This window comes from Vanacampus margaritifer, chromosome 3 (genome assembly GCF_051991255.1).
Source record: "Vanacampus margaritifer isolate UIUO_Vmar chromosome 3, RoL_Vmar_1.0, whole genome shotgun sequence".
Classification (NCBI taxonomy): domain Eukaryota; kingdom Metazoa; phylum Chordata; class Actinopteri; order Syngnathiformes; family Syngnathidae; genus Vanacampus; species Vanacampus margaritifer.
The window spans coordinates 5688282-5709453 of record NC_135434.1 but is presented as its reverse complement, the minus strand read 5'-3'; the positions used below and the strand labels follow the sequence as shown (position 1 = coordinate 5709453).

At 39.1% G+C, this 21172-nt stretch overlaps 2 protein-coding genes across 2 annotated transcripts; one reads left to right on the top strand and one right to left on the bottom strand.

Annotated features, from left to right (window-relative positions):
- The first annotated feature begins 3167 nt into the window (after positions 1-3167).
- Positions 3168-12041, top strand: fam219ab (family with sequence similarity 219 member Ab). Its single transcript, XM_077562386.1, has 6 exons — positions 3168-3454; positions 4499-4601; positions 6568-6673; positions 8471-8551; positions 8635-8689; positions 9801-12041. Exons 1-6 carry the CDS (start codon positions 3377-3379, stop codon positions 9960-9962), a joined length of 585 nt encoding a protein of 194 aa, XP_077418512.1. The 5' UTR covers positions 3168-3376; the 3' UTR covers positions 9963-12041.
- Positions 12042-14448: 2407 nt separating this feature from the next.
- Positions 14449-18190, bottom strand: klf9 (Kruppel like factor 9). Its single transcript, XM_077561862.1, has 2 exons — positions 17507-18190; positions 14449-16081 (listed from the first exon to the last, which is right to left on the bottom strand). The coding sequence occupies exons 1-2, from the start codon at positions 17805-17807 to the stop codon at positions 15801-15803; spliced, it is 582 nt and encodes a 193-aa protein (XP_077417988.1). The 5' UTR covers positions 17808-18190; the 3' UTR covers positions 14449-15800.
- Positions 18191-21172: the final 2982 nt, after the last annotated feature.

Below are 21172 nucleotides of genomic sequence, written 5' to 3'. Positions count from 1 at the left end.
ACTTCCTTCCTGTACGAGGCCATTTTTGCAAGGCTGTCCGATGTGAGCTGAGATGAAAGGCAGTCGGTGAACTCACCACAATATTACGTCATGATCAGTAGAAATTGCATGTAGAGATTACTAATAAACATCGGACGTAGGGTCGGTAATCTGCGGCTCCATCTGGACCGCTGGAGGCGTTGCGTGACCCACATCAGCTCGTGAAACCATCACAAAAGAAATCAAAAGTTAACTCATTCACTGCCATTGACGACTATAGACGTCAAAAATTCATGGGAACTATTTCTATTAGTTTAACATTTTTATTCATTTCATTTCATTTTTTATGAAAACCTAGAATTTTTTTTACTGTACATTTATAGCAGATCTGAAATTATCATGCGATTAATTACGATTAAACGCCCCATATTATTTTTTTTTTAATTAGGCCCGTCAGGCGATTACAATTTTTAATTGTAATTATCACATGACTTCACTAGTTATCTAACGATTAATCACGAATTTTATATCTGTTCTAAATTTACAATAATTACAATAATAATAGCAAAAGTGGCAAAAAAAATGTTAAACTAATAGAAATAGTTTAAATGAATTTTTGACGTCTATAGCCGTCAATGGCAGTGAATGAGTTCATCTGTCTTTTTGGTCATGCATGTGCACACTCGCATCCTCAGGCTTTTTGTTGGAAAGGCAATTTTATTTGTTCAATGTTGATAGAAAACATGCAAACATGTTACTTTTGCCGCCCATGAATAATTAATAGCAAAACTGTAATCGCTTTGAATCAGATCTTAAAACCTGGGCCTCGACGGAGTTGCCAGCACCGATTCCATAAACGCAGCCATTAAAGTGATTTTGAACAACTGCTCACACTGAGAAGTTATTAAAATAAATGTTGTGGTTCTACAGTACATATGGCTCGATATATCTATAAAGGAGACTATTATGTGCTTTATTTCACAATTTAAACAGTTCCCGGTTGTCTTCTTAACACGTCGGTGGCATGCTTTGTCAAAAATATACAAAGGATAAAGAATTACAGAACACCTACTGTCCACCTCCGTCTCTTGCAAAAGCAGAGTATATAAATATGGCCTACATTAAAATGCCCAACAGGGGGCGGAGCTAGCGCACGTGACGAGCTACTCTGTATTGACGAATTAGCGACTTTTCTGACTCTTCAAGCATTTCAAAGTAGGTTTAAATTAAAAGTTGCCAATTCTAAAAAAAAAAAAATCGCCCATGTTAGACAATTTCAAGTTAATGTACTCCTTTTCTTTTCTTTTTTTTCGCCAATTTTATTTTTGGGAAATGGTGTCATTTCAAAGCTGGGGTAATGTGGAGTGTGAAGCAGGTGAGAAACTTAACACCATTTTGATTTTAAGAAAATGGGAGCAAGTTTAAATCTGTTTTTTTTTTATTTTTATTGCAGACAATGAAGAAATCCAGCATCTCTAAACTGGTAAAAAAAAATCTGGTATACTTCCTCAGCTTTTTTTGTTAGCTTATTTAGCTTTTTTTGTTTGTTTGCTTGTCAGTTTACAACATTAGCAAAGCTTTTAGAACATGTTTAGCTAGCGTGTCCACTGTCAAACAATTATTTTATTCCTCAAGCTCAAGTAGGGGTAGAGGAAACTAATTTCTGTGCAGAATTTGTTTTTTGTTTTCAGTTGTGCCAAAATAGGCTTAAACGTTTTTTTTTTGTTTTTTTTATTTAAGTTAATTCTGTCTGTACCTTCTTTGTTTTCAGTAATTAATTTCTACCAGTCTTTTTATTTTATTTATTTACCGGGACTTCTTCTTAAGCACATAATGTGAGTACTTTAGCCCCCGCTGCTGGAATAAAATGTTTAAAAGACCAAGATGACCCAAAGCTATTATCAGTGACAGAATTATAGAACGAGACTGCCGTCTGGTGGCTCATGTGTGAACTACAACGTATAGAACGCAAGAATGGCGGATCCTTGTGAATTTTCCCATTGAACCTCATAGAACCCCAGCTCTGTCATAGAACACGATGCTGCTGCCCTCTGCCGGCCAATAATGTGCAAACAAACAAGTCTTGCTTACCATCCATCCATTAGTTTTCTATCTCAGTGGGTCTGGAATCTCTCCCAGTTGACTTATGGTGGCTACAACGTGACTGATCACCAATCAATCACAGCGCGATTATCAATGTGGCATCGAGTTGAGCCCGAGCCAGCAGCTCTGATTAGAATTTTTAAAGCGAAGTGCTTTGGGGAAGTGATCTGTCAGAAAGGCACATCGTGACTTATGCCATGAGATTTTGGCGAGGCTTCCTTGCATAAGCACTCTCAGTATGACGACTTGTGAGAAAGAGCATAACGTTACTTCGGTGGTAACGTTTTGATGGTGCCGTTCGTTGTTGATCTTTTTGCATCTTTTGGCATTTGGCGAAACTGTTCTTTATCTTTAATCAAATACGTTTTTGTTTTGTCAGATTTAAATAAAAATAAACATTTGTAAATGTTTAAATATCACTTTCAATGTGCATATCAACATTTTCTTACACTTTCTGTATTTGGTGTATTATTTGTCTTTGTATCATGACAATCAACAATATTATAGTTCCACCACTTTGCTGACACATCAATTACCGGTACCATAACCATTAAGACATCCATATTAAATCAAGAACATTAAACATCACCTTCTCAAATGCAGGAGAAATTTACATTATTTATGTAATTGCTGCCATCTTTATTTCCTTTTGAAAAATGATGCTTTTATTTTGACATATCAAACCGGAAGTGCTCGTTGTCGTCTTTCCTCGTTCGTAAACGCTGAGCAAATGGACAAAGTTGGCCTAAGAAGCTGTCAAATCATTCTTGACTGATGATTACCGGTTGAAGAAGACTGCCGTTGATTGAGAGCAGGCCAAAGTGGTCAGTAGTGTTTTGGATTATCTTTCATCAGACTCGCATCTAATCAATGGGCGGTATAATTTATTTATTTGTTTGTTTATCAATTTATTTGGCTTTTGTTTATTGTTTCACAATATACAATATCACAATTTAAAAAAAAACAATAATGACAAAAAAACGTAATCCCTCATAAATATTATTATAATGAATTTAATTACATATTTTCATGATGGTGAACGTTACGTTCATGTACTGTATACGGAGGGTCCCCGGGCCTCATCTTGACCCACCCTATCCGGAAGTGGGTGGCGGCCCAGCGGTCACCCCACCAGCGCCGTCGACGTTTAGTACCAGCTGGGATGAAGCTCGCCTCCGTGGGAGCGCAGGAGTTGTTCTTATTTCACGCCTGATTGGATTTGCCGCCATAATCAAGCTCGCGAACGCGATCTGCTCGCGGGTTGCGTCATCTTGTCGGCTGACAACGAGGCGACATGATGGAGGAGATCGACAGATTCCAAGTGCCCAATGCGGTGCAGGAGGCGGAGATGCAGGCAGAGATGCAGCCGCTGGTACGAGACTGTGATTTCAGTGTCCGTTTGATGTGTGTTTTGTTAGAATAATACCCCCCACCCCGATAAATCTACATTTAGCATCCGATCGCTGACGCGCGTGGCCTTGTTGTGCACGCACGAGATGCGTTCAGGGTCCCAGGAATGTCGCGTTAACGAGCCGATCTGCCAAAGCAAACGTTTTTGTCAACACAATGTGAAAGCAATGATATGTTTTATGGTCAGTTTTGTTGTGGGTTGTGCGGTGTAGTGAGCCACCATCATCATCATCATCATCATCATCACGCAGACATCGCCAGCATCCACGCAGCAAGTCGCTTCATGCTGTGATAGCGTTGATGATTTGGAGATTTTTTTAAAAAAAATGATATGTTGGGCACTGGGCTGTTTAAATGTATGTGAGGAAGGGAGAGCTTTTTAAGTGGGGCTGCATGTGGAGGTTATTGCAGTTCACACGGTGGCCTTGTCGTATTTCTGACGTCATGCGTAGACGTGTCATGTTTATGTTTAATCCTCCCTTTCTCCATAACCTGCTTGGTTGGGTTCATATCAATTAAATGTGAACACAAATAAAAATGTGTGTACTTTTTGTAAGACAAGTCCCTAGCTTGTGTTCGGTCTTGCTTTTAAAATGGATCTTTAAAATAATTCAGTGTGAAACATTAAACGTCATAGTCGCCATTGTTGCTAATTGTTGCACTTGTGGATGTGTTCACTTGAGTGCATTAGGTCAAATTGTGACCGACAAAACGTAAAAATGACCCGTACTGATGAGTTAAAGCTACCAAAAAATGTGTTACCGTGTTATCAATATAGTCCTGCCTTACTTTTTAAACCATAACTTCACTTTGAAACCCCTTTTTTTTGGCTTTATCACTTCAATTTTAAATGAATGAATCCTAGCGGCCAACTGAAATGATGCAGGTTTGTTGTCAAATAGAATTTGAATTATTCTGTAGCCCGAACTGAACCCAAAAAGGTGACATTTCATCTAGACGGGCTTATTATTGACACATTATTGTATATTTGTGCTTTTGTTGCCAGGACCCGGCGTCCTCCACGGCTTCGGAGGTCGACTCGGACAACACCAGAGACGGCGAACCCGTCACAATCAACTACAAGCCCTCCCCCCTGCAGATGAAAATAGGTGAGAATCGATTACGTCGTCGCAATGTGTCCTGTTTAGCAGCTGGGATGAAGTCCAGCACTGAGCTGTCAATCTTTGTATTTATTTATTTTCTTCTAAAATGGTGTCAATTACAAGAGTAAGTGAAAGCTTGAGCTAAATGCATCTGGCTAGTGGAGCATCGCCAGTGGGAAGTAAGAACGATGGCCGTAGTCGCACTTAACTCATTAGCTGCCATTGATGACTATAAACGTAAACAATTCATGTGGACTATTTCTATTAGTTTAACATTTTTTCGTTTCATTAAAATTTTTATGAAAACCCAGACAAAATTTTATAACATAAAATTTGTGACAGGCGGTGTATTGTGAGTCAACTATTGAAGTCATGCGATTAATTACGATTAAAAAAATTAATCGTCTTCAGTCCTTTATTTTTAATTATTATTTTTTTATCAGGGGCGTCGGGCGATCATTTTTTAAAAATTGTAATTAATCACATGACATCACTAGTTAACTCACGATTAATCACAAATTTTACATCTGTTTTAAATTTACGATAAAAAAAATTCTAGGTTTTCATACTCTTGTTAGCAAAAGTGGAAAAAAAAGTAAAACTAATAGAAATAGCTAAAATGAATTTTTGACGTCTATAGCCGTCAACGGCAGTGAATGAGTTAATTGTATTCTGTCTAATCAGAATGTCACAACTATCATCCAATGCACTTTATGGCGCAAGCTTGATTATTCAGTGACCTTTGAAATAAAACAATTGAAAACGTCACCAACATTTCACTCGCCAGTTCATCGGAAGCAATTCAGAGTCCGGCTAGGATTAGCAGAAGTAGCTAACAAAAAGCAAAAAAAAAATCATTTGGTCTATTTCTATTAGTTTAGCATTTTTTTCCACTTTTGTTAACAAGAGTATGAAAACCTAGAAAAAAAATATTAAATTTGTGATTAATCTTGAGTTAACTAGTGATGTCATGTGATTAATAACAATTTTTTAAAAAATTATAGCCTGACGCCCCTAATAAAAAAATAATAATTAAAAATAAGGGGTGTCAAACAATTCGAATTTTTAATCGCATGACTTCAATAGTTGACTCACGGTTAATCCCAAATTAATTAAGAAAAAAATGATGACCCTAATTTTTAATAATCTTTTCTTTTTCTTTTTAAAAAGCAAAGAAGAAAAGATTATTAAAAATTAGGGGCGTTGGCGATTCCATTTTTTAAATTATAATTAATAGCTTGACTTCACTAGTTAACTCACAATTAATCACAAATTTTATATCTGTTCTAAATGTACAATAAAAAAAATATTTTCTAGGGTTTCATACTCTTGTTAACAAAAATGGGAAAAAATGTTAGAAATAGTTCAAATGAATTTTTGCCGTCTGTAGCCGTCAATGGCAGTGAATGAGTTCAAATGCAGCCAGAAAGGCACAAGTTAACAAAATAATTGACCATTTTATTGTGTACCTTTTGACTTTCCTTGACTGTCAGCCAAATGTTTCCACAATTCACATTTTCGTAACAAGCTACAGACGAGCACAAAATCTTGTGGCCAATTAAAAAGTCCGATTGTATGATGGGCCCCGATTTTGACGCATGGTCAGGCGGGACAACTTTATATGATCACAGCATTCAGTCGGAAAAAAAGACATCCGCCTCCGCTTTCAGTTTGCTTTTTAATGAATCGCAAAGTTGCAACTAAGTAGCGAGAGGAACGAAACCCAATTCCCCTTTCTCATCATCACACTTCCCGATGAGCGCTCCTTTTAATTCCGCTAATCGTATTCAGCTTGCGAGTAGTTACGCAAGGACATCGGAGAAACATTTGCAGTCTGTTAGAAGACGGACGCTTGATGTTGGAAGCTGGAGAGAGTGTGACAAGTAAGCCAAGCACGCTGACCTTCATTACTGGGAAGCGCTCTATTGAAGTCCATGTTGTGTGTGTGTGTGTGTGTGTGTGTGTTGTGCAGAGAAACAGCGAGAGCTGGCCAGGAAGGGATCGTTGAAGAATGGCAACGGTGTGGCAAGTCCAGTCAACAACCAGCCCAAGAAGAACAACGTCATGGCCAGAACGCGGTGAACAGAACACAATTTGTGGGAGGAAGTTGAGAACTGCCTGTTATTTGTCTCTTTTTTTTTTTTTTTTTTTTTTTTTGCTGATCCGTGAACCAATTCGAACCGTGACTTTTGTGATGCAAAGACAAATAACACTTTTGTCTTCATTTATTTTGTAAAGTACTTTTTCCATTAAGAAAATATATATAAATACAAACGTCTAATATAGCCCTTTAGGATTTAGGAACACAACTTTAAGTGCACTATGAGGAAAAAACGTTATTATTTTATACATGTTTTATGTGTAAAATAACAAAGTGTTAATGGCTTAAAGTTGCGTTCCTAAAGTCTAAACGGCCATGTTTGACATTTTGAGTTGAATGTTTTTTTTTAACTTATTCACTGCCACTGACGGCTATAGATGTCAAAAATTCATTAGAACTATTTCTATTAGTTTAACATTTTTTTTTACTTTTGCTTAGTTTTTTTTATTGAGTATGAAAACTTGGAAAAAATTGTACATTTAGAATAGATAAAAAAATTATGATTAATCGTGAATAAACTAGTGAAGTCGTGCCATTAATTACAGAAAAATTTAATCGCCTGACGCCCCTAATTTTTAATAATCTTTTCTTCTTCTTTTTTTTGGAAGTAATTTTAATTATTAGATTTTTTAATAATCTTCTTTTTTTTTTTTAAGAAAATATTTAAAAAATTGGGGGCGTCAGTCAGGCGGTTATTAAAAAAAAAAAATCATAATTAATCGCATGACTTCACTAGTTAACTCTTGATTAATCACAAATTTTATATCTGTTCTAAATGTACAATTAAAAAATGTCTAGGTTTTCATACTCTTGTTAACAAAAGTGAGAAAAAATCTTAAACTAATAGAAATAGTTCAAATGAATTTTTGACGTTTATAGTCGTCAATGGCAGTGAAAGACTTAATGGGTAAAAGTGTTTTATAAAATAAATGAAGAAGTTCTATTAATCTTTTCTTTTAAATAATAATAAAAACACCTCAACTTGTAATTTAAGGCCCATTCTCTTCCTTTAAACATTACAAAGTAGTCTTGGTCCAAACTCATTTACAGCCACCAGCCAGGCACTTGTAGCTAATGCTAACAGCTAACTGCTAGCAACTTACGTCGGAGACTTCTGCTGCATCACACAATGACGGCATCATTAATTAGCGGTTTCTTAGCGCCCTCAATTAGCAATTGAATATGAGTTGGGGAAAGTGTTGTCGTGTTGATACGATAAAGAAAGCCTAAATGTCTAAAAGGGAAGTCGAGCTAGCCACCGCGCCGCAACGTGGGCCAACTTCAAAGTAAAAGTCAACTAAGGCTATTTGCATTGCCGTCAATGTATTATTTGGTGAACCACAAAAACGGTTTTGTTTTCATCTACTTACAGGGTGAAAGAATTCTGCCATGTAACATGATTTCATGAACCCCCCCAAGCCGCTTCCCTGATGAAACATGATGACAATTGTCTCGTTTTGACACGCGGCAGCTGCGTAACGCCGGAATACGGCGAATCCGAGCTGCTGGTTTTGCGCTGCTCTCTCGTTTCCTTGATTGCGAGCGCAGATGCTATCTGGCATCCATTATGTGCGCTGCCTGTCACGCGGGCTCTCAGCAGGAAGAGTTTTATCGATCGAGGCTTTCCGAGACGCCGCCCGCTTTGTTTGCCGTCTGGCTGGCTGTCTTCTCTCGTTGTTGATGCGTCCCATATTCCGCCTCCCGGTTGGCTTCGTCATCTTCAAACCCGCATGAATCCCCGTCACTCAATATTGTCTCTGCTTCTCGCTAACAGGTTGGTCGTGCCCAATAAAGGCTATTCCTCGTTAGACCAGAGTCCGGATGAGAAGCCTTTGGTTGCGTTGGACACAGACAGGTGAGCTCCGCCCAACAAACACGCCTCACGTTGACGAGTGTCGCCGAACGATCGGCGCGCTTAACAGCGGTGCTTTTATGCAGTGACGACGACTTCGACATGTCAAGATACTCGTCGTCGGGATATTCCTCGGCTGAGGTGAGTTCAGGTTTTGCGGTCGACTCTGTCTTAATGAGATATCGGTGTTTGCCCCCCTACTAAATTTATTTATTTGGATTTATTTAAATTTCCACTTTATTTAAACTTCCACTCAATAAAAGATGACAGTGGGAACTCCATACACTTTTTATTTTTAAAAATGAAATAAATAAATAAATACAATTAAGAAATTCTGTTGAAATTTTGGAAAACTTTATTTACGGTCAAAAACTTTCGAGAATTATTTGCTTGTTTAGTTTTTAATTATCTTATCACATGTTGATGACCTTGGAAGCACCCTGCAAGTTTTCTTTTTTTTGTTATTTTTTAAACAAAGCTGTCTATTCTTTACTTTTAAAATTAAAAGAAAAGTTGTTGTTTTTTTTAAATTTTGACTCTAATATTATTATCGGCATGAAATATCAGTTATCAGCCTCCTTGACTACTAATTAGGGGTGTGAATCTTTGAATGTCTCGCGATTCAATTCCGATTTTTGAGTCTGCGATTGGATTCAGAATCTATTTTCGATTCAAAAAGATTTTATTGACAATGATTTTTGCATCAATCTTGAGATGTGCAAGGAATCGTAATGATCTACTCCAGTCTGACTCGCTAATGCTAATTAGCGCGCTACTCGCAGCACTTTTATCGCTAAAAAGAACGGCTCCACGCTGGAAAAAAAAACAACTTTTATTGGAATAAGTTGATGGTGACTTTTTCCTTCTACTCTCTAATATGGCTACAACTTGACAGTGTATTAGACCGCGTGGAACCACACTGCCCCTCAGTGGCCAAACTGGGTACAACATGAACGGCGCTCCCAATAAAGGCACGCACAAACAAAGCATAAAATAATTTAAATAAAATCGATTTTGGGACATTTCTAATCAATTCTGAATGGTACTAAAAGAGAATTGCGATTCTTATGAGAATCGATTTTTTTGGGCACACCCCTACTACTAATAATCGATATCGGCCCTGGGAAAAACATAAATAAATGATGACTTGATGATAAATGATTGTATGCAAAATGTGTCAAATCACAAATCATTCTACAGTCCAAACCCGAAGCTTATTTGGAAACCTTAAAACTATTTGCGTCTCTTGTAGCAAATCAACCAAGACCTCAACATCCAGCTGCTGAAGGACGGTTACCGCTTGGACGAAATACCGGATGACGAGGACCTGGATCTGATCCCGCCCAAATCGGTCAACCCCACCTGCATTTGCTGCCAGGCGACGACCCCCTCCACCACCTGTCACATCCAGTAACCCCCCCCCCCCCCCCTCCCTCTCTTAGCACAGCATAAACCCACGAGTTCATCTGCTGAGTTTTCTTTGCTGTCAAGAATGACAGCAGGTGGAAAATATATTACCGACTGAAATGTGCTAGAATAGGAATGACATGTCCATTAATTCATAGAAAGTTTTGCTTAAAACTGTGAGAAGGAAAAAGGTGAAAATAGTAAATATACACTAGCAACAAAAAGTTAGCAATGTTGGGCTTTTGGATGACATTTCAGGTTGAAGCTCAAATGCATTAGAACCTTCACCAGTCAGTTTAACTGTTCAATATTTCAATATTTTTTTTTCTTGCTGAAGCTGAACATCAAAATTCCCAGCAGGTGTTTGCGCCGTGAATGCACCAATGAAGTTTTTTGGTTCAATTAGGATGAGTAAAAAAAACAAAAAAGTGATTGAACAGTCGTCTTTATCATGCTGTTCAAATTGTGATATCAGACTCGGATTTATTGGCCAAGTAGTGAATGTGGCGGTTTGCTAGTTAGCGCCACGGGTTTCTTGGGGGGGGGGGGGTCATGAGGAAGGAGGGAGGGAAAAAACAAGGCGCAATCTGTGCTCCTTAAATTCAGTTACATGCTTTATTTTCTTGAGGTTTTCAAAAATAAAGCAGTTTTTTTTTTTATTCAAGTTAATAGGGTTGATATTAATATACTGCAGTCCTTGAAAAAAAACTATTTGACAAATTTGTGGTAAAATTCGTAAACAGTGAAAAGTTGATGAAATTAAAAAAACAAAAGTTCAAATATTGTCATCTCCCCAAAATAACTGGTAAGCTCCCTCATTTAAACTATACAAACTTTTTTTTTTTTAAAGAATCACGATACATATGAATGATTAATATAGTTAAATATTGTTTTGATAAAACTTGGTGGTTGGATCGTGCTTCATACGCAGAAGAACAGTAAGTTGCAGAAAAAAAAATGTTGTCAGTCATTTTAAAGAAGGTGAAAATACTTTCAGATGTTTTGGTGCCTTTTTGTTTCATCCTGAAATTCCACCCCAAATATCTCTCGTTTTTTCTGACTAGTGTATAATATATATATATATATATATAATATGAATGCTGATGTTGTCCTCCTATGGTAGGACATGCACTTGACCTCAATATGATATTAAATGATGACGATATCGCTGACCCAGCTGCTCCGCTTACCTAAAATATGGTTTGCAATTTGAACTACTGTTGTACTGTTTTCTTGTTGTGTGTTGAAAATTCAAATAACACAAGTACTGTAACATTGTACTGTACAAGGTTGCGATGTAGCACAGTCCGGCCTGCACCCCCCCCCCCCCCATCCATCTTCTCCGTCCAATTGGCTTTGAACGTCTCATGACGAGTGAATAAATTAGGAGTGAATAAAGGAACACCGGAAAAAGTCAACTGATGACGAGAATTCAAAAAGGAACATTTCATACATTTCATTTCTCCGCTTCCTTGCATGGTGGGACTGTGTGTTGTATTTAAATTTGCACAATTTATTTTCACCTTTTTGGGCCTTTTTCTTGCACGGCGGCAGTTTCCCCAGAAGTACCGTATTTCCAAAAGTATGTAAAAAAAAAAAAAAAGGAAGATTGCTGCATATGGTTACAAGTCATAAGGCCGAAGGACAAAGTATTTCATGCCATTGCCACCTTTAAAAGTTTGTACATTTTTTTTTAGTGTCCATCATCAGACACAAAAAGAATTTGACTTCTGTCTTTGCACATACACATGCATGTACTGTACATAAATGCCATGTCAATGTGAATAGTCGGCGGGAAAGTGTGGGTCTTGAAGCTTCATTTACTGACCTAGCTCCCTTAAATGAACTGATTATTTACAGTTAGAGTTGCCTTAAGTACAAACAAGCTAAGTATATGTGTGTATAATTTATCGCCATGAGTTACTTTCTTTGAATGAACATGTAACTTGGTTTTATTTTTACCTTCAAACATGTGCATTGTTTTTCTTTGAATCATTTTAGTTTCATAAATACATTATGTATGGTATTTAACATTGTTATTATGTGTGGTGTATGAAAACACTAAATAAATACACAGTTAATTGAACATTAGCCCGTCCTTTGCTTTTATTTTTGTAAATGCTCTTGTACAGTAATAAAAGGACGTTATTTTGGTTAAGTAAAAACAGAACGTGGCATGTGGCACACGTCAATCAAATTAAGCATTGACATTTATTTTCACGATACGGGGACTTAAAAACCAAACGTGCAAACAAACAGAAAGGAAAAATGAACAAAACAAATCAAACCCGACAAGCTAGCTTGCTCGCTAAGTAGTGAAGAGGTAACACATATCTGTCCTCTTTTGCGTGTTCCAAAAATATGAAGACAGATTTCTTGTAAGAAAAAACACCATTGCAAAGATGATTTATTAAAACAGAGATCTCCGGACATCGGGACGACCCTGAACATCACGTAGGAGGTGGAATTTTCAGAGTGCCCATTGTGCCCCCTCCCTTACGGAAGAGGGCTTCTTATAGTATCGAGCTTGAAAAGCGAAACGCCTTTTAAAACACGTTATACAACAGATTTGCAGCTGTGCCGATCTCCAGACAAAATATACTCTGCGGGTACTTTTTCTCAAAACAATATCTCACAAACAAGTTGAACTAGATTTAGAGTGGCCGTGAGCGATGATGCCAACAGAGTCAGTGTGTGTGGGTGTGTGTGTGTTCGAGGCAGATTCTGTTCTGAGAACAGAATGTGTTTTCGCACACTGAGAAGGAATTTTAGACTAATCAAAGTGTATGGTTTAGGTTAAGGTCAAATTATACTGAGTTCAACACTATTTCACCTACTTTACACATCTATAAAACATTTCAACATGGTTAATATATGAAATAAAGAATTAAAATGTTAATAATATCTAACAGTCCCCCCTTTGGGCTCTTAATAGCCCAATAACTAGACATTTAAACATTTTACACAAAGATTCCAGCGGGATCTTCATCATCGCAATGGCAGGTGCAACAGTAGAATAAGAGAAAAATAAAAACATTCTTTTTTAGCAGGAGAGGAGGTCAGTCATATGTCAAAACAATGTGATTCATCAAAAGATTTTTTTTCAGTAAAATAAGCATATCATATATGAAGACGATGTGTTGTGATTATGTTCAAAAATTGTGGTGGGGGATCCCAGAAATAGCAAATTGGCATGACAGTCAGTATGAGAAAGAGTGTCATTATGTACGTGCAATTGGAGACGCGATTGAAGACTTGTTGTCGTTTGTCAGTTCCGTTTTCGTTCTTGCGGGTTTTTTTTGTTTTTTTTAAACAGAGTCCTTCAGCTCTGCGATTGGCTGGCAACCCGTTCAGGGTGTACCCCGCCTACTGCCCGAAGCCAGTTGGGATAGGCTCCAGTACCCTCACAATACTTGTGAGGATAAGCGGTCAAGGAAATGGATGGATGGATGGATGGATCCTTCAGCTCTTTTAGAACCCACATCAACTGCCAGGGATGCAGGGATTGATCACCGGGATTTGTTCTCCCCAGGTGTGACTCATTCTTTGTGGAACGCCCGGAAAAGGGACACATTCCTCCTATCTCCATTGGGTAATCCTCAGCTCGTCTGGTGGAAACTGGAAGCAGTTGAATGGTTTCTCAGTTGGTTCGTCAGGTGGCTCGGCTCCTGTTGGTGGGGGTTGAGTAGAAGGCGGACCCGGCAGGTCTGGTCGGCAAGATGTGGAACCAGGTGCCCCCCGTGGACTGGACCATATTGACCTTTCCATCACCTCATCTGGGTGCAGAACATTTTCATTTAGTCACTAATAAACATTTATTCACATCCCTTTTTGAAAGAGCATCTGGTAGTTTTTATTACTGTAGTTTGGAGTTAGTAAATGTTAGTGAAGTTCTGTAGGCCCGTCCTGTGGAAAAAATCTGTTTGTTGTGACATTCAATTAGAATCCAGCCTTTGGCTGAATTTAATGACCTAAGCACATTCATTAATGCAACAATGAAAATCTAATTTTGTTTACAGAATGTAATGATTATTGGAATGTTTTACCATAACATTTACTGTTATAGATATGGCATGAATGTGCTTCCAGACATAAAATAAATGCAACTTTCGCCAACAAATAAATCAAAAAATAACATCTGACCCCAGGGCCCAAGGGAGAAATAGAAATGGAACATATTCACCTTATTTTTGCCGTCTCTGCCAAAACTTACTCTCCTCCATGGTCAAAAGTCCAATCACCAATTGTCCTCCTGTAAATGTCATTCATTCTCACGGACTATCTATAATCATCACATTGAGACTAACTTATAATATCTAACAGTAGCTGGCCAGCTTCTTTGCTAGCTTGCTAGCTAAAGTAGCTTCCTAGCTAAGTAGCTTACTAACGGAGACCCTTCTTAAGGCATATGTTTAAATGTAAAGCAGGGAATGCTCAATGTACAACGTGTACATTGTGAAGTGTCTGCAAGTAGAACAATAACAACACGTGAATAGAAAGAACATCATTTTTAATGTTAAAATATCTGAGCCTTAATTATTACAATACTTCTTTGTCTAATGCATCAAGATAGGGTATGCAGTGCCCGTCATTACAGTACAGACGCATCATAATGGCTTCAACCTGAAAGGCACCAAGACTGAATCACTTTATCACAAATGTGACAATAACAGAAAAAAAAATATCTCTCAAGTCTCAGTATGGCTATTTATGTCCTTAGAGCTTTAAAATAATATTTGTGGCTCGTGTAGTGGAGTGGTGCCCCCCCTCTGGACTTCATATATGACATAAAGCCGTTAAAATGGAAACAAAAAATAATAATAAACAGTGTACCCAACAAAAATGAAGACATATGCTACAAGTTGGAATTGATTTTTGAACTAAATATTTCGTAAGAGTCCCAGCCAGATAGGAAGGCGGACATGTTGTGTGCTTCAACGTCACCACCAGGAGGCGCAAAATGTTCATGGAAACATCCCTGACAAAATCCAACGTGAAAACAAACAAGTCAAGTGTACAGCAGCTGGCTGGCACAGTTGGTCTGAGACAAGACACTTAATATTCACTCTACATTGCTGAATATCAGTGTGAACAATATAACAAAGGAGAATATTGTTTTTGATAGTGGCAAGGGGACGGGGGGCTCCAGAAGGCACAGTCCTCAAGTGTAGAAGATTGGCATGAGGTTCGCTTTTTTTTTTTTGCATTAGCTAAACCTAGTCAAGGTATTCTTGATACATGAATATGCATTTTTCATGCTTATTTACAACTTCTTCATATGAAGTCACTTTGTAATTGATTGCTAAATTCTAATCTATAATATTGGGCTAAAATCTCTCTAATAACTAAAGGCTAAATAATTCCTCTATGTACACGGTCTACTTGACATATGCATGATTTTTTTTACCGCACAAACTTTTCATTCCCTTTCCATCCTGAAGTGTAGCTGATCATGTTCACATACTCAATATAGTGTTGCTAACAACTACACATACGAGGATGGCGCGGTATATTATCCATCCGTTTTATATAGCGCTGAGCGATCTGACTTTTGGCAACGGGCGCGATTACACCTTAAGTGAGAAGTGACGAGATTGGAAGCCAGAATCTCAGAATTACAAGGCAAACTAATAACCACTATTCCATTGTGCTGCCTGATGTTATATCACTTACTTTAAAAGAAAGGACAAAAAAAAGACACTAATACTAAAAATGGATTAGAAGTCAACCTGACAAGACAATTTTGAATAAATACCTGTCACATTGGTAAAGAATGGCAGTTTGACACTGAGAAACCGGGTGGCACACAAGTGGGTGTGTCCATGTGCGTGTGTTGGCCTCCATTTTACACCCCCTGAGGGCTTTGGTCCCCGGAGTCGGACGACGACACGGAGACGGAGCTGTGGCGTCTCTTGGCGGAGCCGGCGCCCAGGAGCATGCTGGGATGGAAGCCGGCGTGGCGTCGGGCATGCTTGGTCAGGTGGTCGCTCCTCATGAAGCACTTGTCGCACAGCGGGCAGGTGAAGCGCTTCTCGCCCGTGTGCGTGCGGTAGTGGCGGGTCAGCTCGTCCGACCGGGAGAACTTCTTGCCGCAGGCCGCCCAGGTGCACTCGAACGGACGCTCGCCTGAGGGAGAACACGGGAGAGCCTTTGGGTCAGGGGGCGCCGACATGCCGCCCGCGGGAATCATTGAGCTCTCAAGTACCGCCCACAGGCCTGATTTGACAAAAGCTCACTACTAAGATGCGACTACTTTTTATGTTGCTCCTTAATAAAAACATAAAAACATTTATAAGTGAGCTGCAACCTTTTTTTCCTTTTCTTTTTTTAATCACACTTGCATTACTGTAAATTAAGAAATGACCATATATAAAAAAAAAAAAAAGAAATAGTACAGTTCAAAGGTCAATATTGTACTGTGGCGTTCATGGAGTTGACTTGGAAATAATTTGTCTATGGGATTGCAATTTCTTTATGACTTTAAGACCATCTCCATCTATACAATGGAAATATAAAAAAATATACAACTGTGTGTTATTATTATTACATATTCAGAGAGAATTTTTTTTTTAGAAATTCAACCGTAACCAAATGACCCAGTAGTTAATACAAAAAGATGAAGCAATTCACGGGCAGGCAAAGTACAACCAGTTTGATCTGCCTCAGCCATAAACAACATTTTGAGGAGGTGTGAGCGTGTGCGTGTTTTCTAGGAACAAATTTCAGAACACGTTGATTTCGTACAAGTGAGTCATGATAACAGTCACTGCCAGTTGAGAGAGAGCCACTCAGTCTCCTCCCCCGCCACGTGCGCCACTCGACCACGTGTTTCCTCTTGTTTACAACGAGGCTCAAGGGCGACGCGGAAGACGTACACGGAAGTATCTGCTCGGTCGGCAATGGAAAGGGGCGGTGCCTTGTTATCTCTGCACGGGGACCGCAGTGTCGCAGTGACCTGTATCACGATTACTCCACCCTAATTTACTCTTAAAAGAAGGTCGATGATTTTGTTTTCACGCTCGCATTGCTCAAGGGCCCCGCGCTACATCGGCACCATATCAATGACAACGAGTCCGAAATCTCTTTGCGTGGGCCACAAGCCAGCAGCTGCGAGTAAGGGGGCCGCGCCCCCGAGTGTCGGCTGTTATCGGTCCATATCAACGACACAAACGAGCGCGCACACACACAAGTTGACGTGGTGATTTTATACAGGCTTTGTAAATGTCCGTTTTTTTTAAAGTAATACATTTGCTTATCCTTTTTTTGGGGCGGCTGCAGAGGGTCAAGAAACGCCCCTTACACAACACGCACACTTTCTCTTCCTCCTCCTCCCACTGGCTGAGCACGATGGTTCCTATCATTAGTTATCGATTTTTTTTCACCATCCACCCCCTAATGTCACGACATGTACCCACGAACCTTTATATCGTGACACAGTGACGTCACTACGTAGCGTCGTAAACCCATTTAAGCACTGACGTCACTAATAGAAGTACTGATTAAAGGGCGGTTCCGTTAAAAAAAAGAACCGGACAGGTGACTTTTACTTACCGGTATGCACCCTCAGGTGGGCTTTAAGGTGGGACGACTTTCCGTACATTTTCCCACAGCCGCTAAAGGGGCAGCGGTGCCTCTTCTCGGAGGACTCCTGCGGCTCAACCACCCTCCTCTTGCTCTCGACCGGCTTCTCCTGAACGTCCTTCTCCACGGCGTCGGGCCGACATTTGTTCAAGTCCAACAGAATCATCGCCACCATCAGCAAAGTTCGGTTCTCTTGGTTGTCTCTGAGCGTGTCGTCCGTCCGGACCGGTGGCGGTCGCGCGGGGACGGGGTCCGCAGAGACCTCGGACATGACCGCTGGTTGTGGGGGGGCTGGTGGAGATGAGAAGTGTTGCTAAAAAAAATAATCCCCACACGGTGAAGAGGAGGATCAGAGCGAGGTGGTGTGCTCGATCACCCACACACGTGTCGGCGTCAATGTGACTGTCCCGCAAAACAAAAAAAAACACACGCGCGCACACCCCCAGTAGACAGAAGCGCGACTTTCAACAGTCTCCCTAAAGTCTCGTCTATTTCTCGCTTCAAGCGGTTTCCACGACTTCTATTCGAGCGTTCCTCCACACGCGCGCTAACTTGTCCTGGTTTTGTCTGCTTTGTCCTGCTGCCTTGTCCTCGCACTCCCGGAGAAACAATTTCGCGGAATCCCACAGCGTCATCGCGGAAAAGGACGCCCATTGGCCCACGGGAAACGTGACCAGTTGTTTTAGGAATTGCCGATTCACGGAAGTGAGAGACCGGCCCGTGTGAGCCAATCAGAAGACGACGTTGGCGGAAAAGGGGCCAGGCTTAAATGATGCAGCATTCATGGACGACTGTTGACTGGGAAAATTTAGATTTAACGCATAGCGGACGTAGCATACATACAGATTATGGAATTGTACTCAAATAAGCATTACAATTATATAAAAAATATACAACACGAGTAATCATTTGCATACATTAAATGATATAGAAAAAACAACAAACAATTCAATAGTAGTTTATCCCCCAGTTATGGTTTCCAACGAAAAGATAGTTTTGACACTGCAAATTTATTATGTTATTTAAGAATGTAGTTACAGATATCTGTTTAGATTGATTAGGTTAGGGTAAAACAAATTGTAGATATCGGTAACACATATCCAGCCTAGCTGTTAAATGCTAAAAGGATGTTCCACAGTTGAACTACGGAGGTAAAATGCTCATTGAAAATTCAGTATTTCCCACTTTTTTTATTTATTTATTAATAAAAATATGCTCTGCCTTTCTCAGATGACATGCACAGGTTTGTTTACTAAAGGTGCCATTATTGCCACCCAGTGTGACGTCACAGTCTGGGGTTGCTATGCTACACCTGGATGGGTTCGCTAGCAATATAGTGCAGTCTGTGTGTTCCTATGAGATGCTGTGATGTAATAACCGGCATCAAAATGTTAGCGGGGCGTTCCTAATAAGTATGATGTATTAACCAACATTTTAGTGATGTCTGAGTGATGTGTTGTGATGTATTCACCGGCATTTTACTGTCATGTAGCGGTTGCTATGATACTCTGCTACTGCTTCGTTCGAGGTGGCACTTGAATGCACCGCCACCGCATACATAACCTGATGCCTGTTTGATAAGCCTGTCCGTCAATTAGCTTATATGAGTAGCAGCTACGACATCTTGAGATAGAACGTGTGACCTGTAAATGTGTGACAGGAAATAAGATACATGTTTTGATTTTTCAAATGTAATCCGAGACAGCTGCTGCGACGGGCTCGTCTTAAATTAGTTGACCGACATGACGTGACTGACTTGACACTGCATGCAGGCAGACACCTTGTTTTCTTGCTTGCATGCCTGGGGAGAACTTTGCCCCGTCTTCTAGATGCGTCTCTAGTTTGAACTCATACTCACTTCCTAACATATAATCCGCTATTACAAGAAGTGAGACCAACAAATCATTAACTAGCATTGATGTGACATGATATTTGCTGACTGTGGTGAAGTTATAATGTAAATAAACAGGATGTTGGTTCAGGACGTCCTTCCATTTTCAGCACACAGCCACACATGATGTAGATGAGTTTTGTGCTTTGGGAGAAATGGAACGTAATGGCACATACACACAACGTTTGAAGTGATCTGGTATTTGTACGTTCGCCACAATCGGCTGCAACTTTTGCTATACGTGTGCAATCCAATGAAATATCATAGAAGGGCTTTATTGTTTAATAGTCCCCTGTAAAGTGAAAATAATGATCTTGTAAAGTTCTCAAACTGCAGAGAACAACCACCGCAACATCATTTTAATGATTTAAAAAACAAACTCATGCGCAGAATTTAAGCCACGCCCTAAAAATCTCTAACGCAATGATGAAAAACAATTGCTGTACACTTGATATTGTAATTCCCTGTACAGGGTTCTTATTTTTTTTAAACTTTTTTTTTTTTACTCATTGAGATTTAAAATCTTAACTCATTCACTGCCATTGACAGCTATAGACGTCAAAAATTCATTTGAACTATTTCTATTAGTTTCACATTTTTCCCCGCTTTTGTTAACAAGAGTATGAAACCCTAGACTTTTTTTTAATTGTACATTTAGAACAGATACAATTTGTGATTAATCGTGAGTTAACGAGTAAAGTCATGCGATTAATTACGATTAAAAAATATATAAAAAATGTAAAAAATACATTAATATATATATATATATATTTTTTTTTAAATTTATTTATTATTTATTTGTTATCATACATTTTTTATACATTTGAACTATTTATTTTAGTTTAACTTTTTTTCGAGTGAAGTCATGTGATTAATTGCAATTAAAATTTTTAATCGTCTGACACCCCTAATTTTTAATAATCTTTTCTTCTTTTTTTATTAGGGGCATCAGGCGATTATTTTTTTTAATTGTAATTAATCACATGACTTCACTAGTTAACTCACAATTAATCAAACATTTTCTATCTGTTCTAAATGTACAGTAAAAAAAATTCTAGGTTTTCATACTCTTAACAAAAATGGAAAAAAAATGGAAACTAATAAATAGTTAGTTCAAATGAATTTTTGACGTCTATAGCCGTCATTGGCAGTGAATGAGTTAAAAAGGTCCAGTATTTGTATGCCCCCTCCCCCCAAGAGCAGTACAATATCTAACTTAAGAAAAATGCATGCTGTTAAACTCCTCTCATATTTAAACATCTTATAGTTTAACCGCATGAACTGTTATTCGGCATCCGAATATAAAACGTCCTTTTACGTTTTAATATACTGTAGTTCCTAGTGAGCTAAAAATGGAGTTGGCCTCATTCCCATCCATATGTGCCCTGCTAAATGCTAACACGTGTGCAGTGCATCTGCTGCTTTTGTCTGACAGGCAAAACATACATTCAAGGTCTCGTATGAAATACAGCAAAAGCCACAGAGTAGTGGGGGTGGGTGGGGGGGGGGGTTGGGTGGGGGGGGGGTTGGGTGGGTGGGGTGTTGCACAAGACAGTGGGCGCTTCTTTCGTAGGGGGGGAACATTCGTAGAAAACCCCATGGAAGGTGAAAGAGGTTGTGTAAAGATTCAGCGTGCACACATTTTGGGATGCGTTCACGTACCCTGCGGGAAAACAAATGTGTTATTACTTTATATGTGAAGTGGCCGTTAAGTTATGTAAAATACTTGGGATGTAATGTACACT

What these genes read in the sequence shown, in the direction of transcription:
- fam219ab (XM_077562386.1), top strand. Translation starts at nt 3,377, where the DNA reads ATGATGGAGGAGATCGACAGATTCCAAGTGCCCAATGCGGTGCAGGAG. An exon ending in AGGCAGAGATGCAGCCGCTG is followed by an intron (nt 3,455 to 4,498) that starts GTACGAGACTGT and finishes TTTTGTTGCCAG; the next exon opens with GACCCGGCGTCCTCCACGGC. An exon ending in CCCCCTGCAGATGAAAATAG is followed by an intron (nt 4,602 to 6,567) that starts GTGAGAATCGAT and finishes TGTGTTGTGCAG; the next exon opens with AGAAACAGCGAGAGCTGGCC.
- klf9 (XM_077561862.1), bottom strand. Translation starts at nt 17,807, where the DNA reads ATGTCCGAGGTCTCTGCGGACCCCGTCCCCGCGCGACCGCCACCGGTC. An exon ending in CCACCTGAGGGTGCATACCG is followed by an intron (nt 16,082 to 17,506) that starts GTAAGTAAAAGT and finishes GTTCTCCCTCAG; the next exon opens with GCGAGCGTCCGTTCGAGTGC.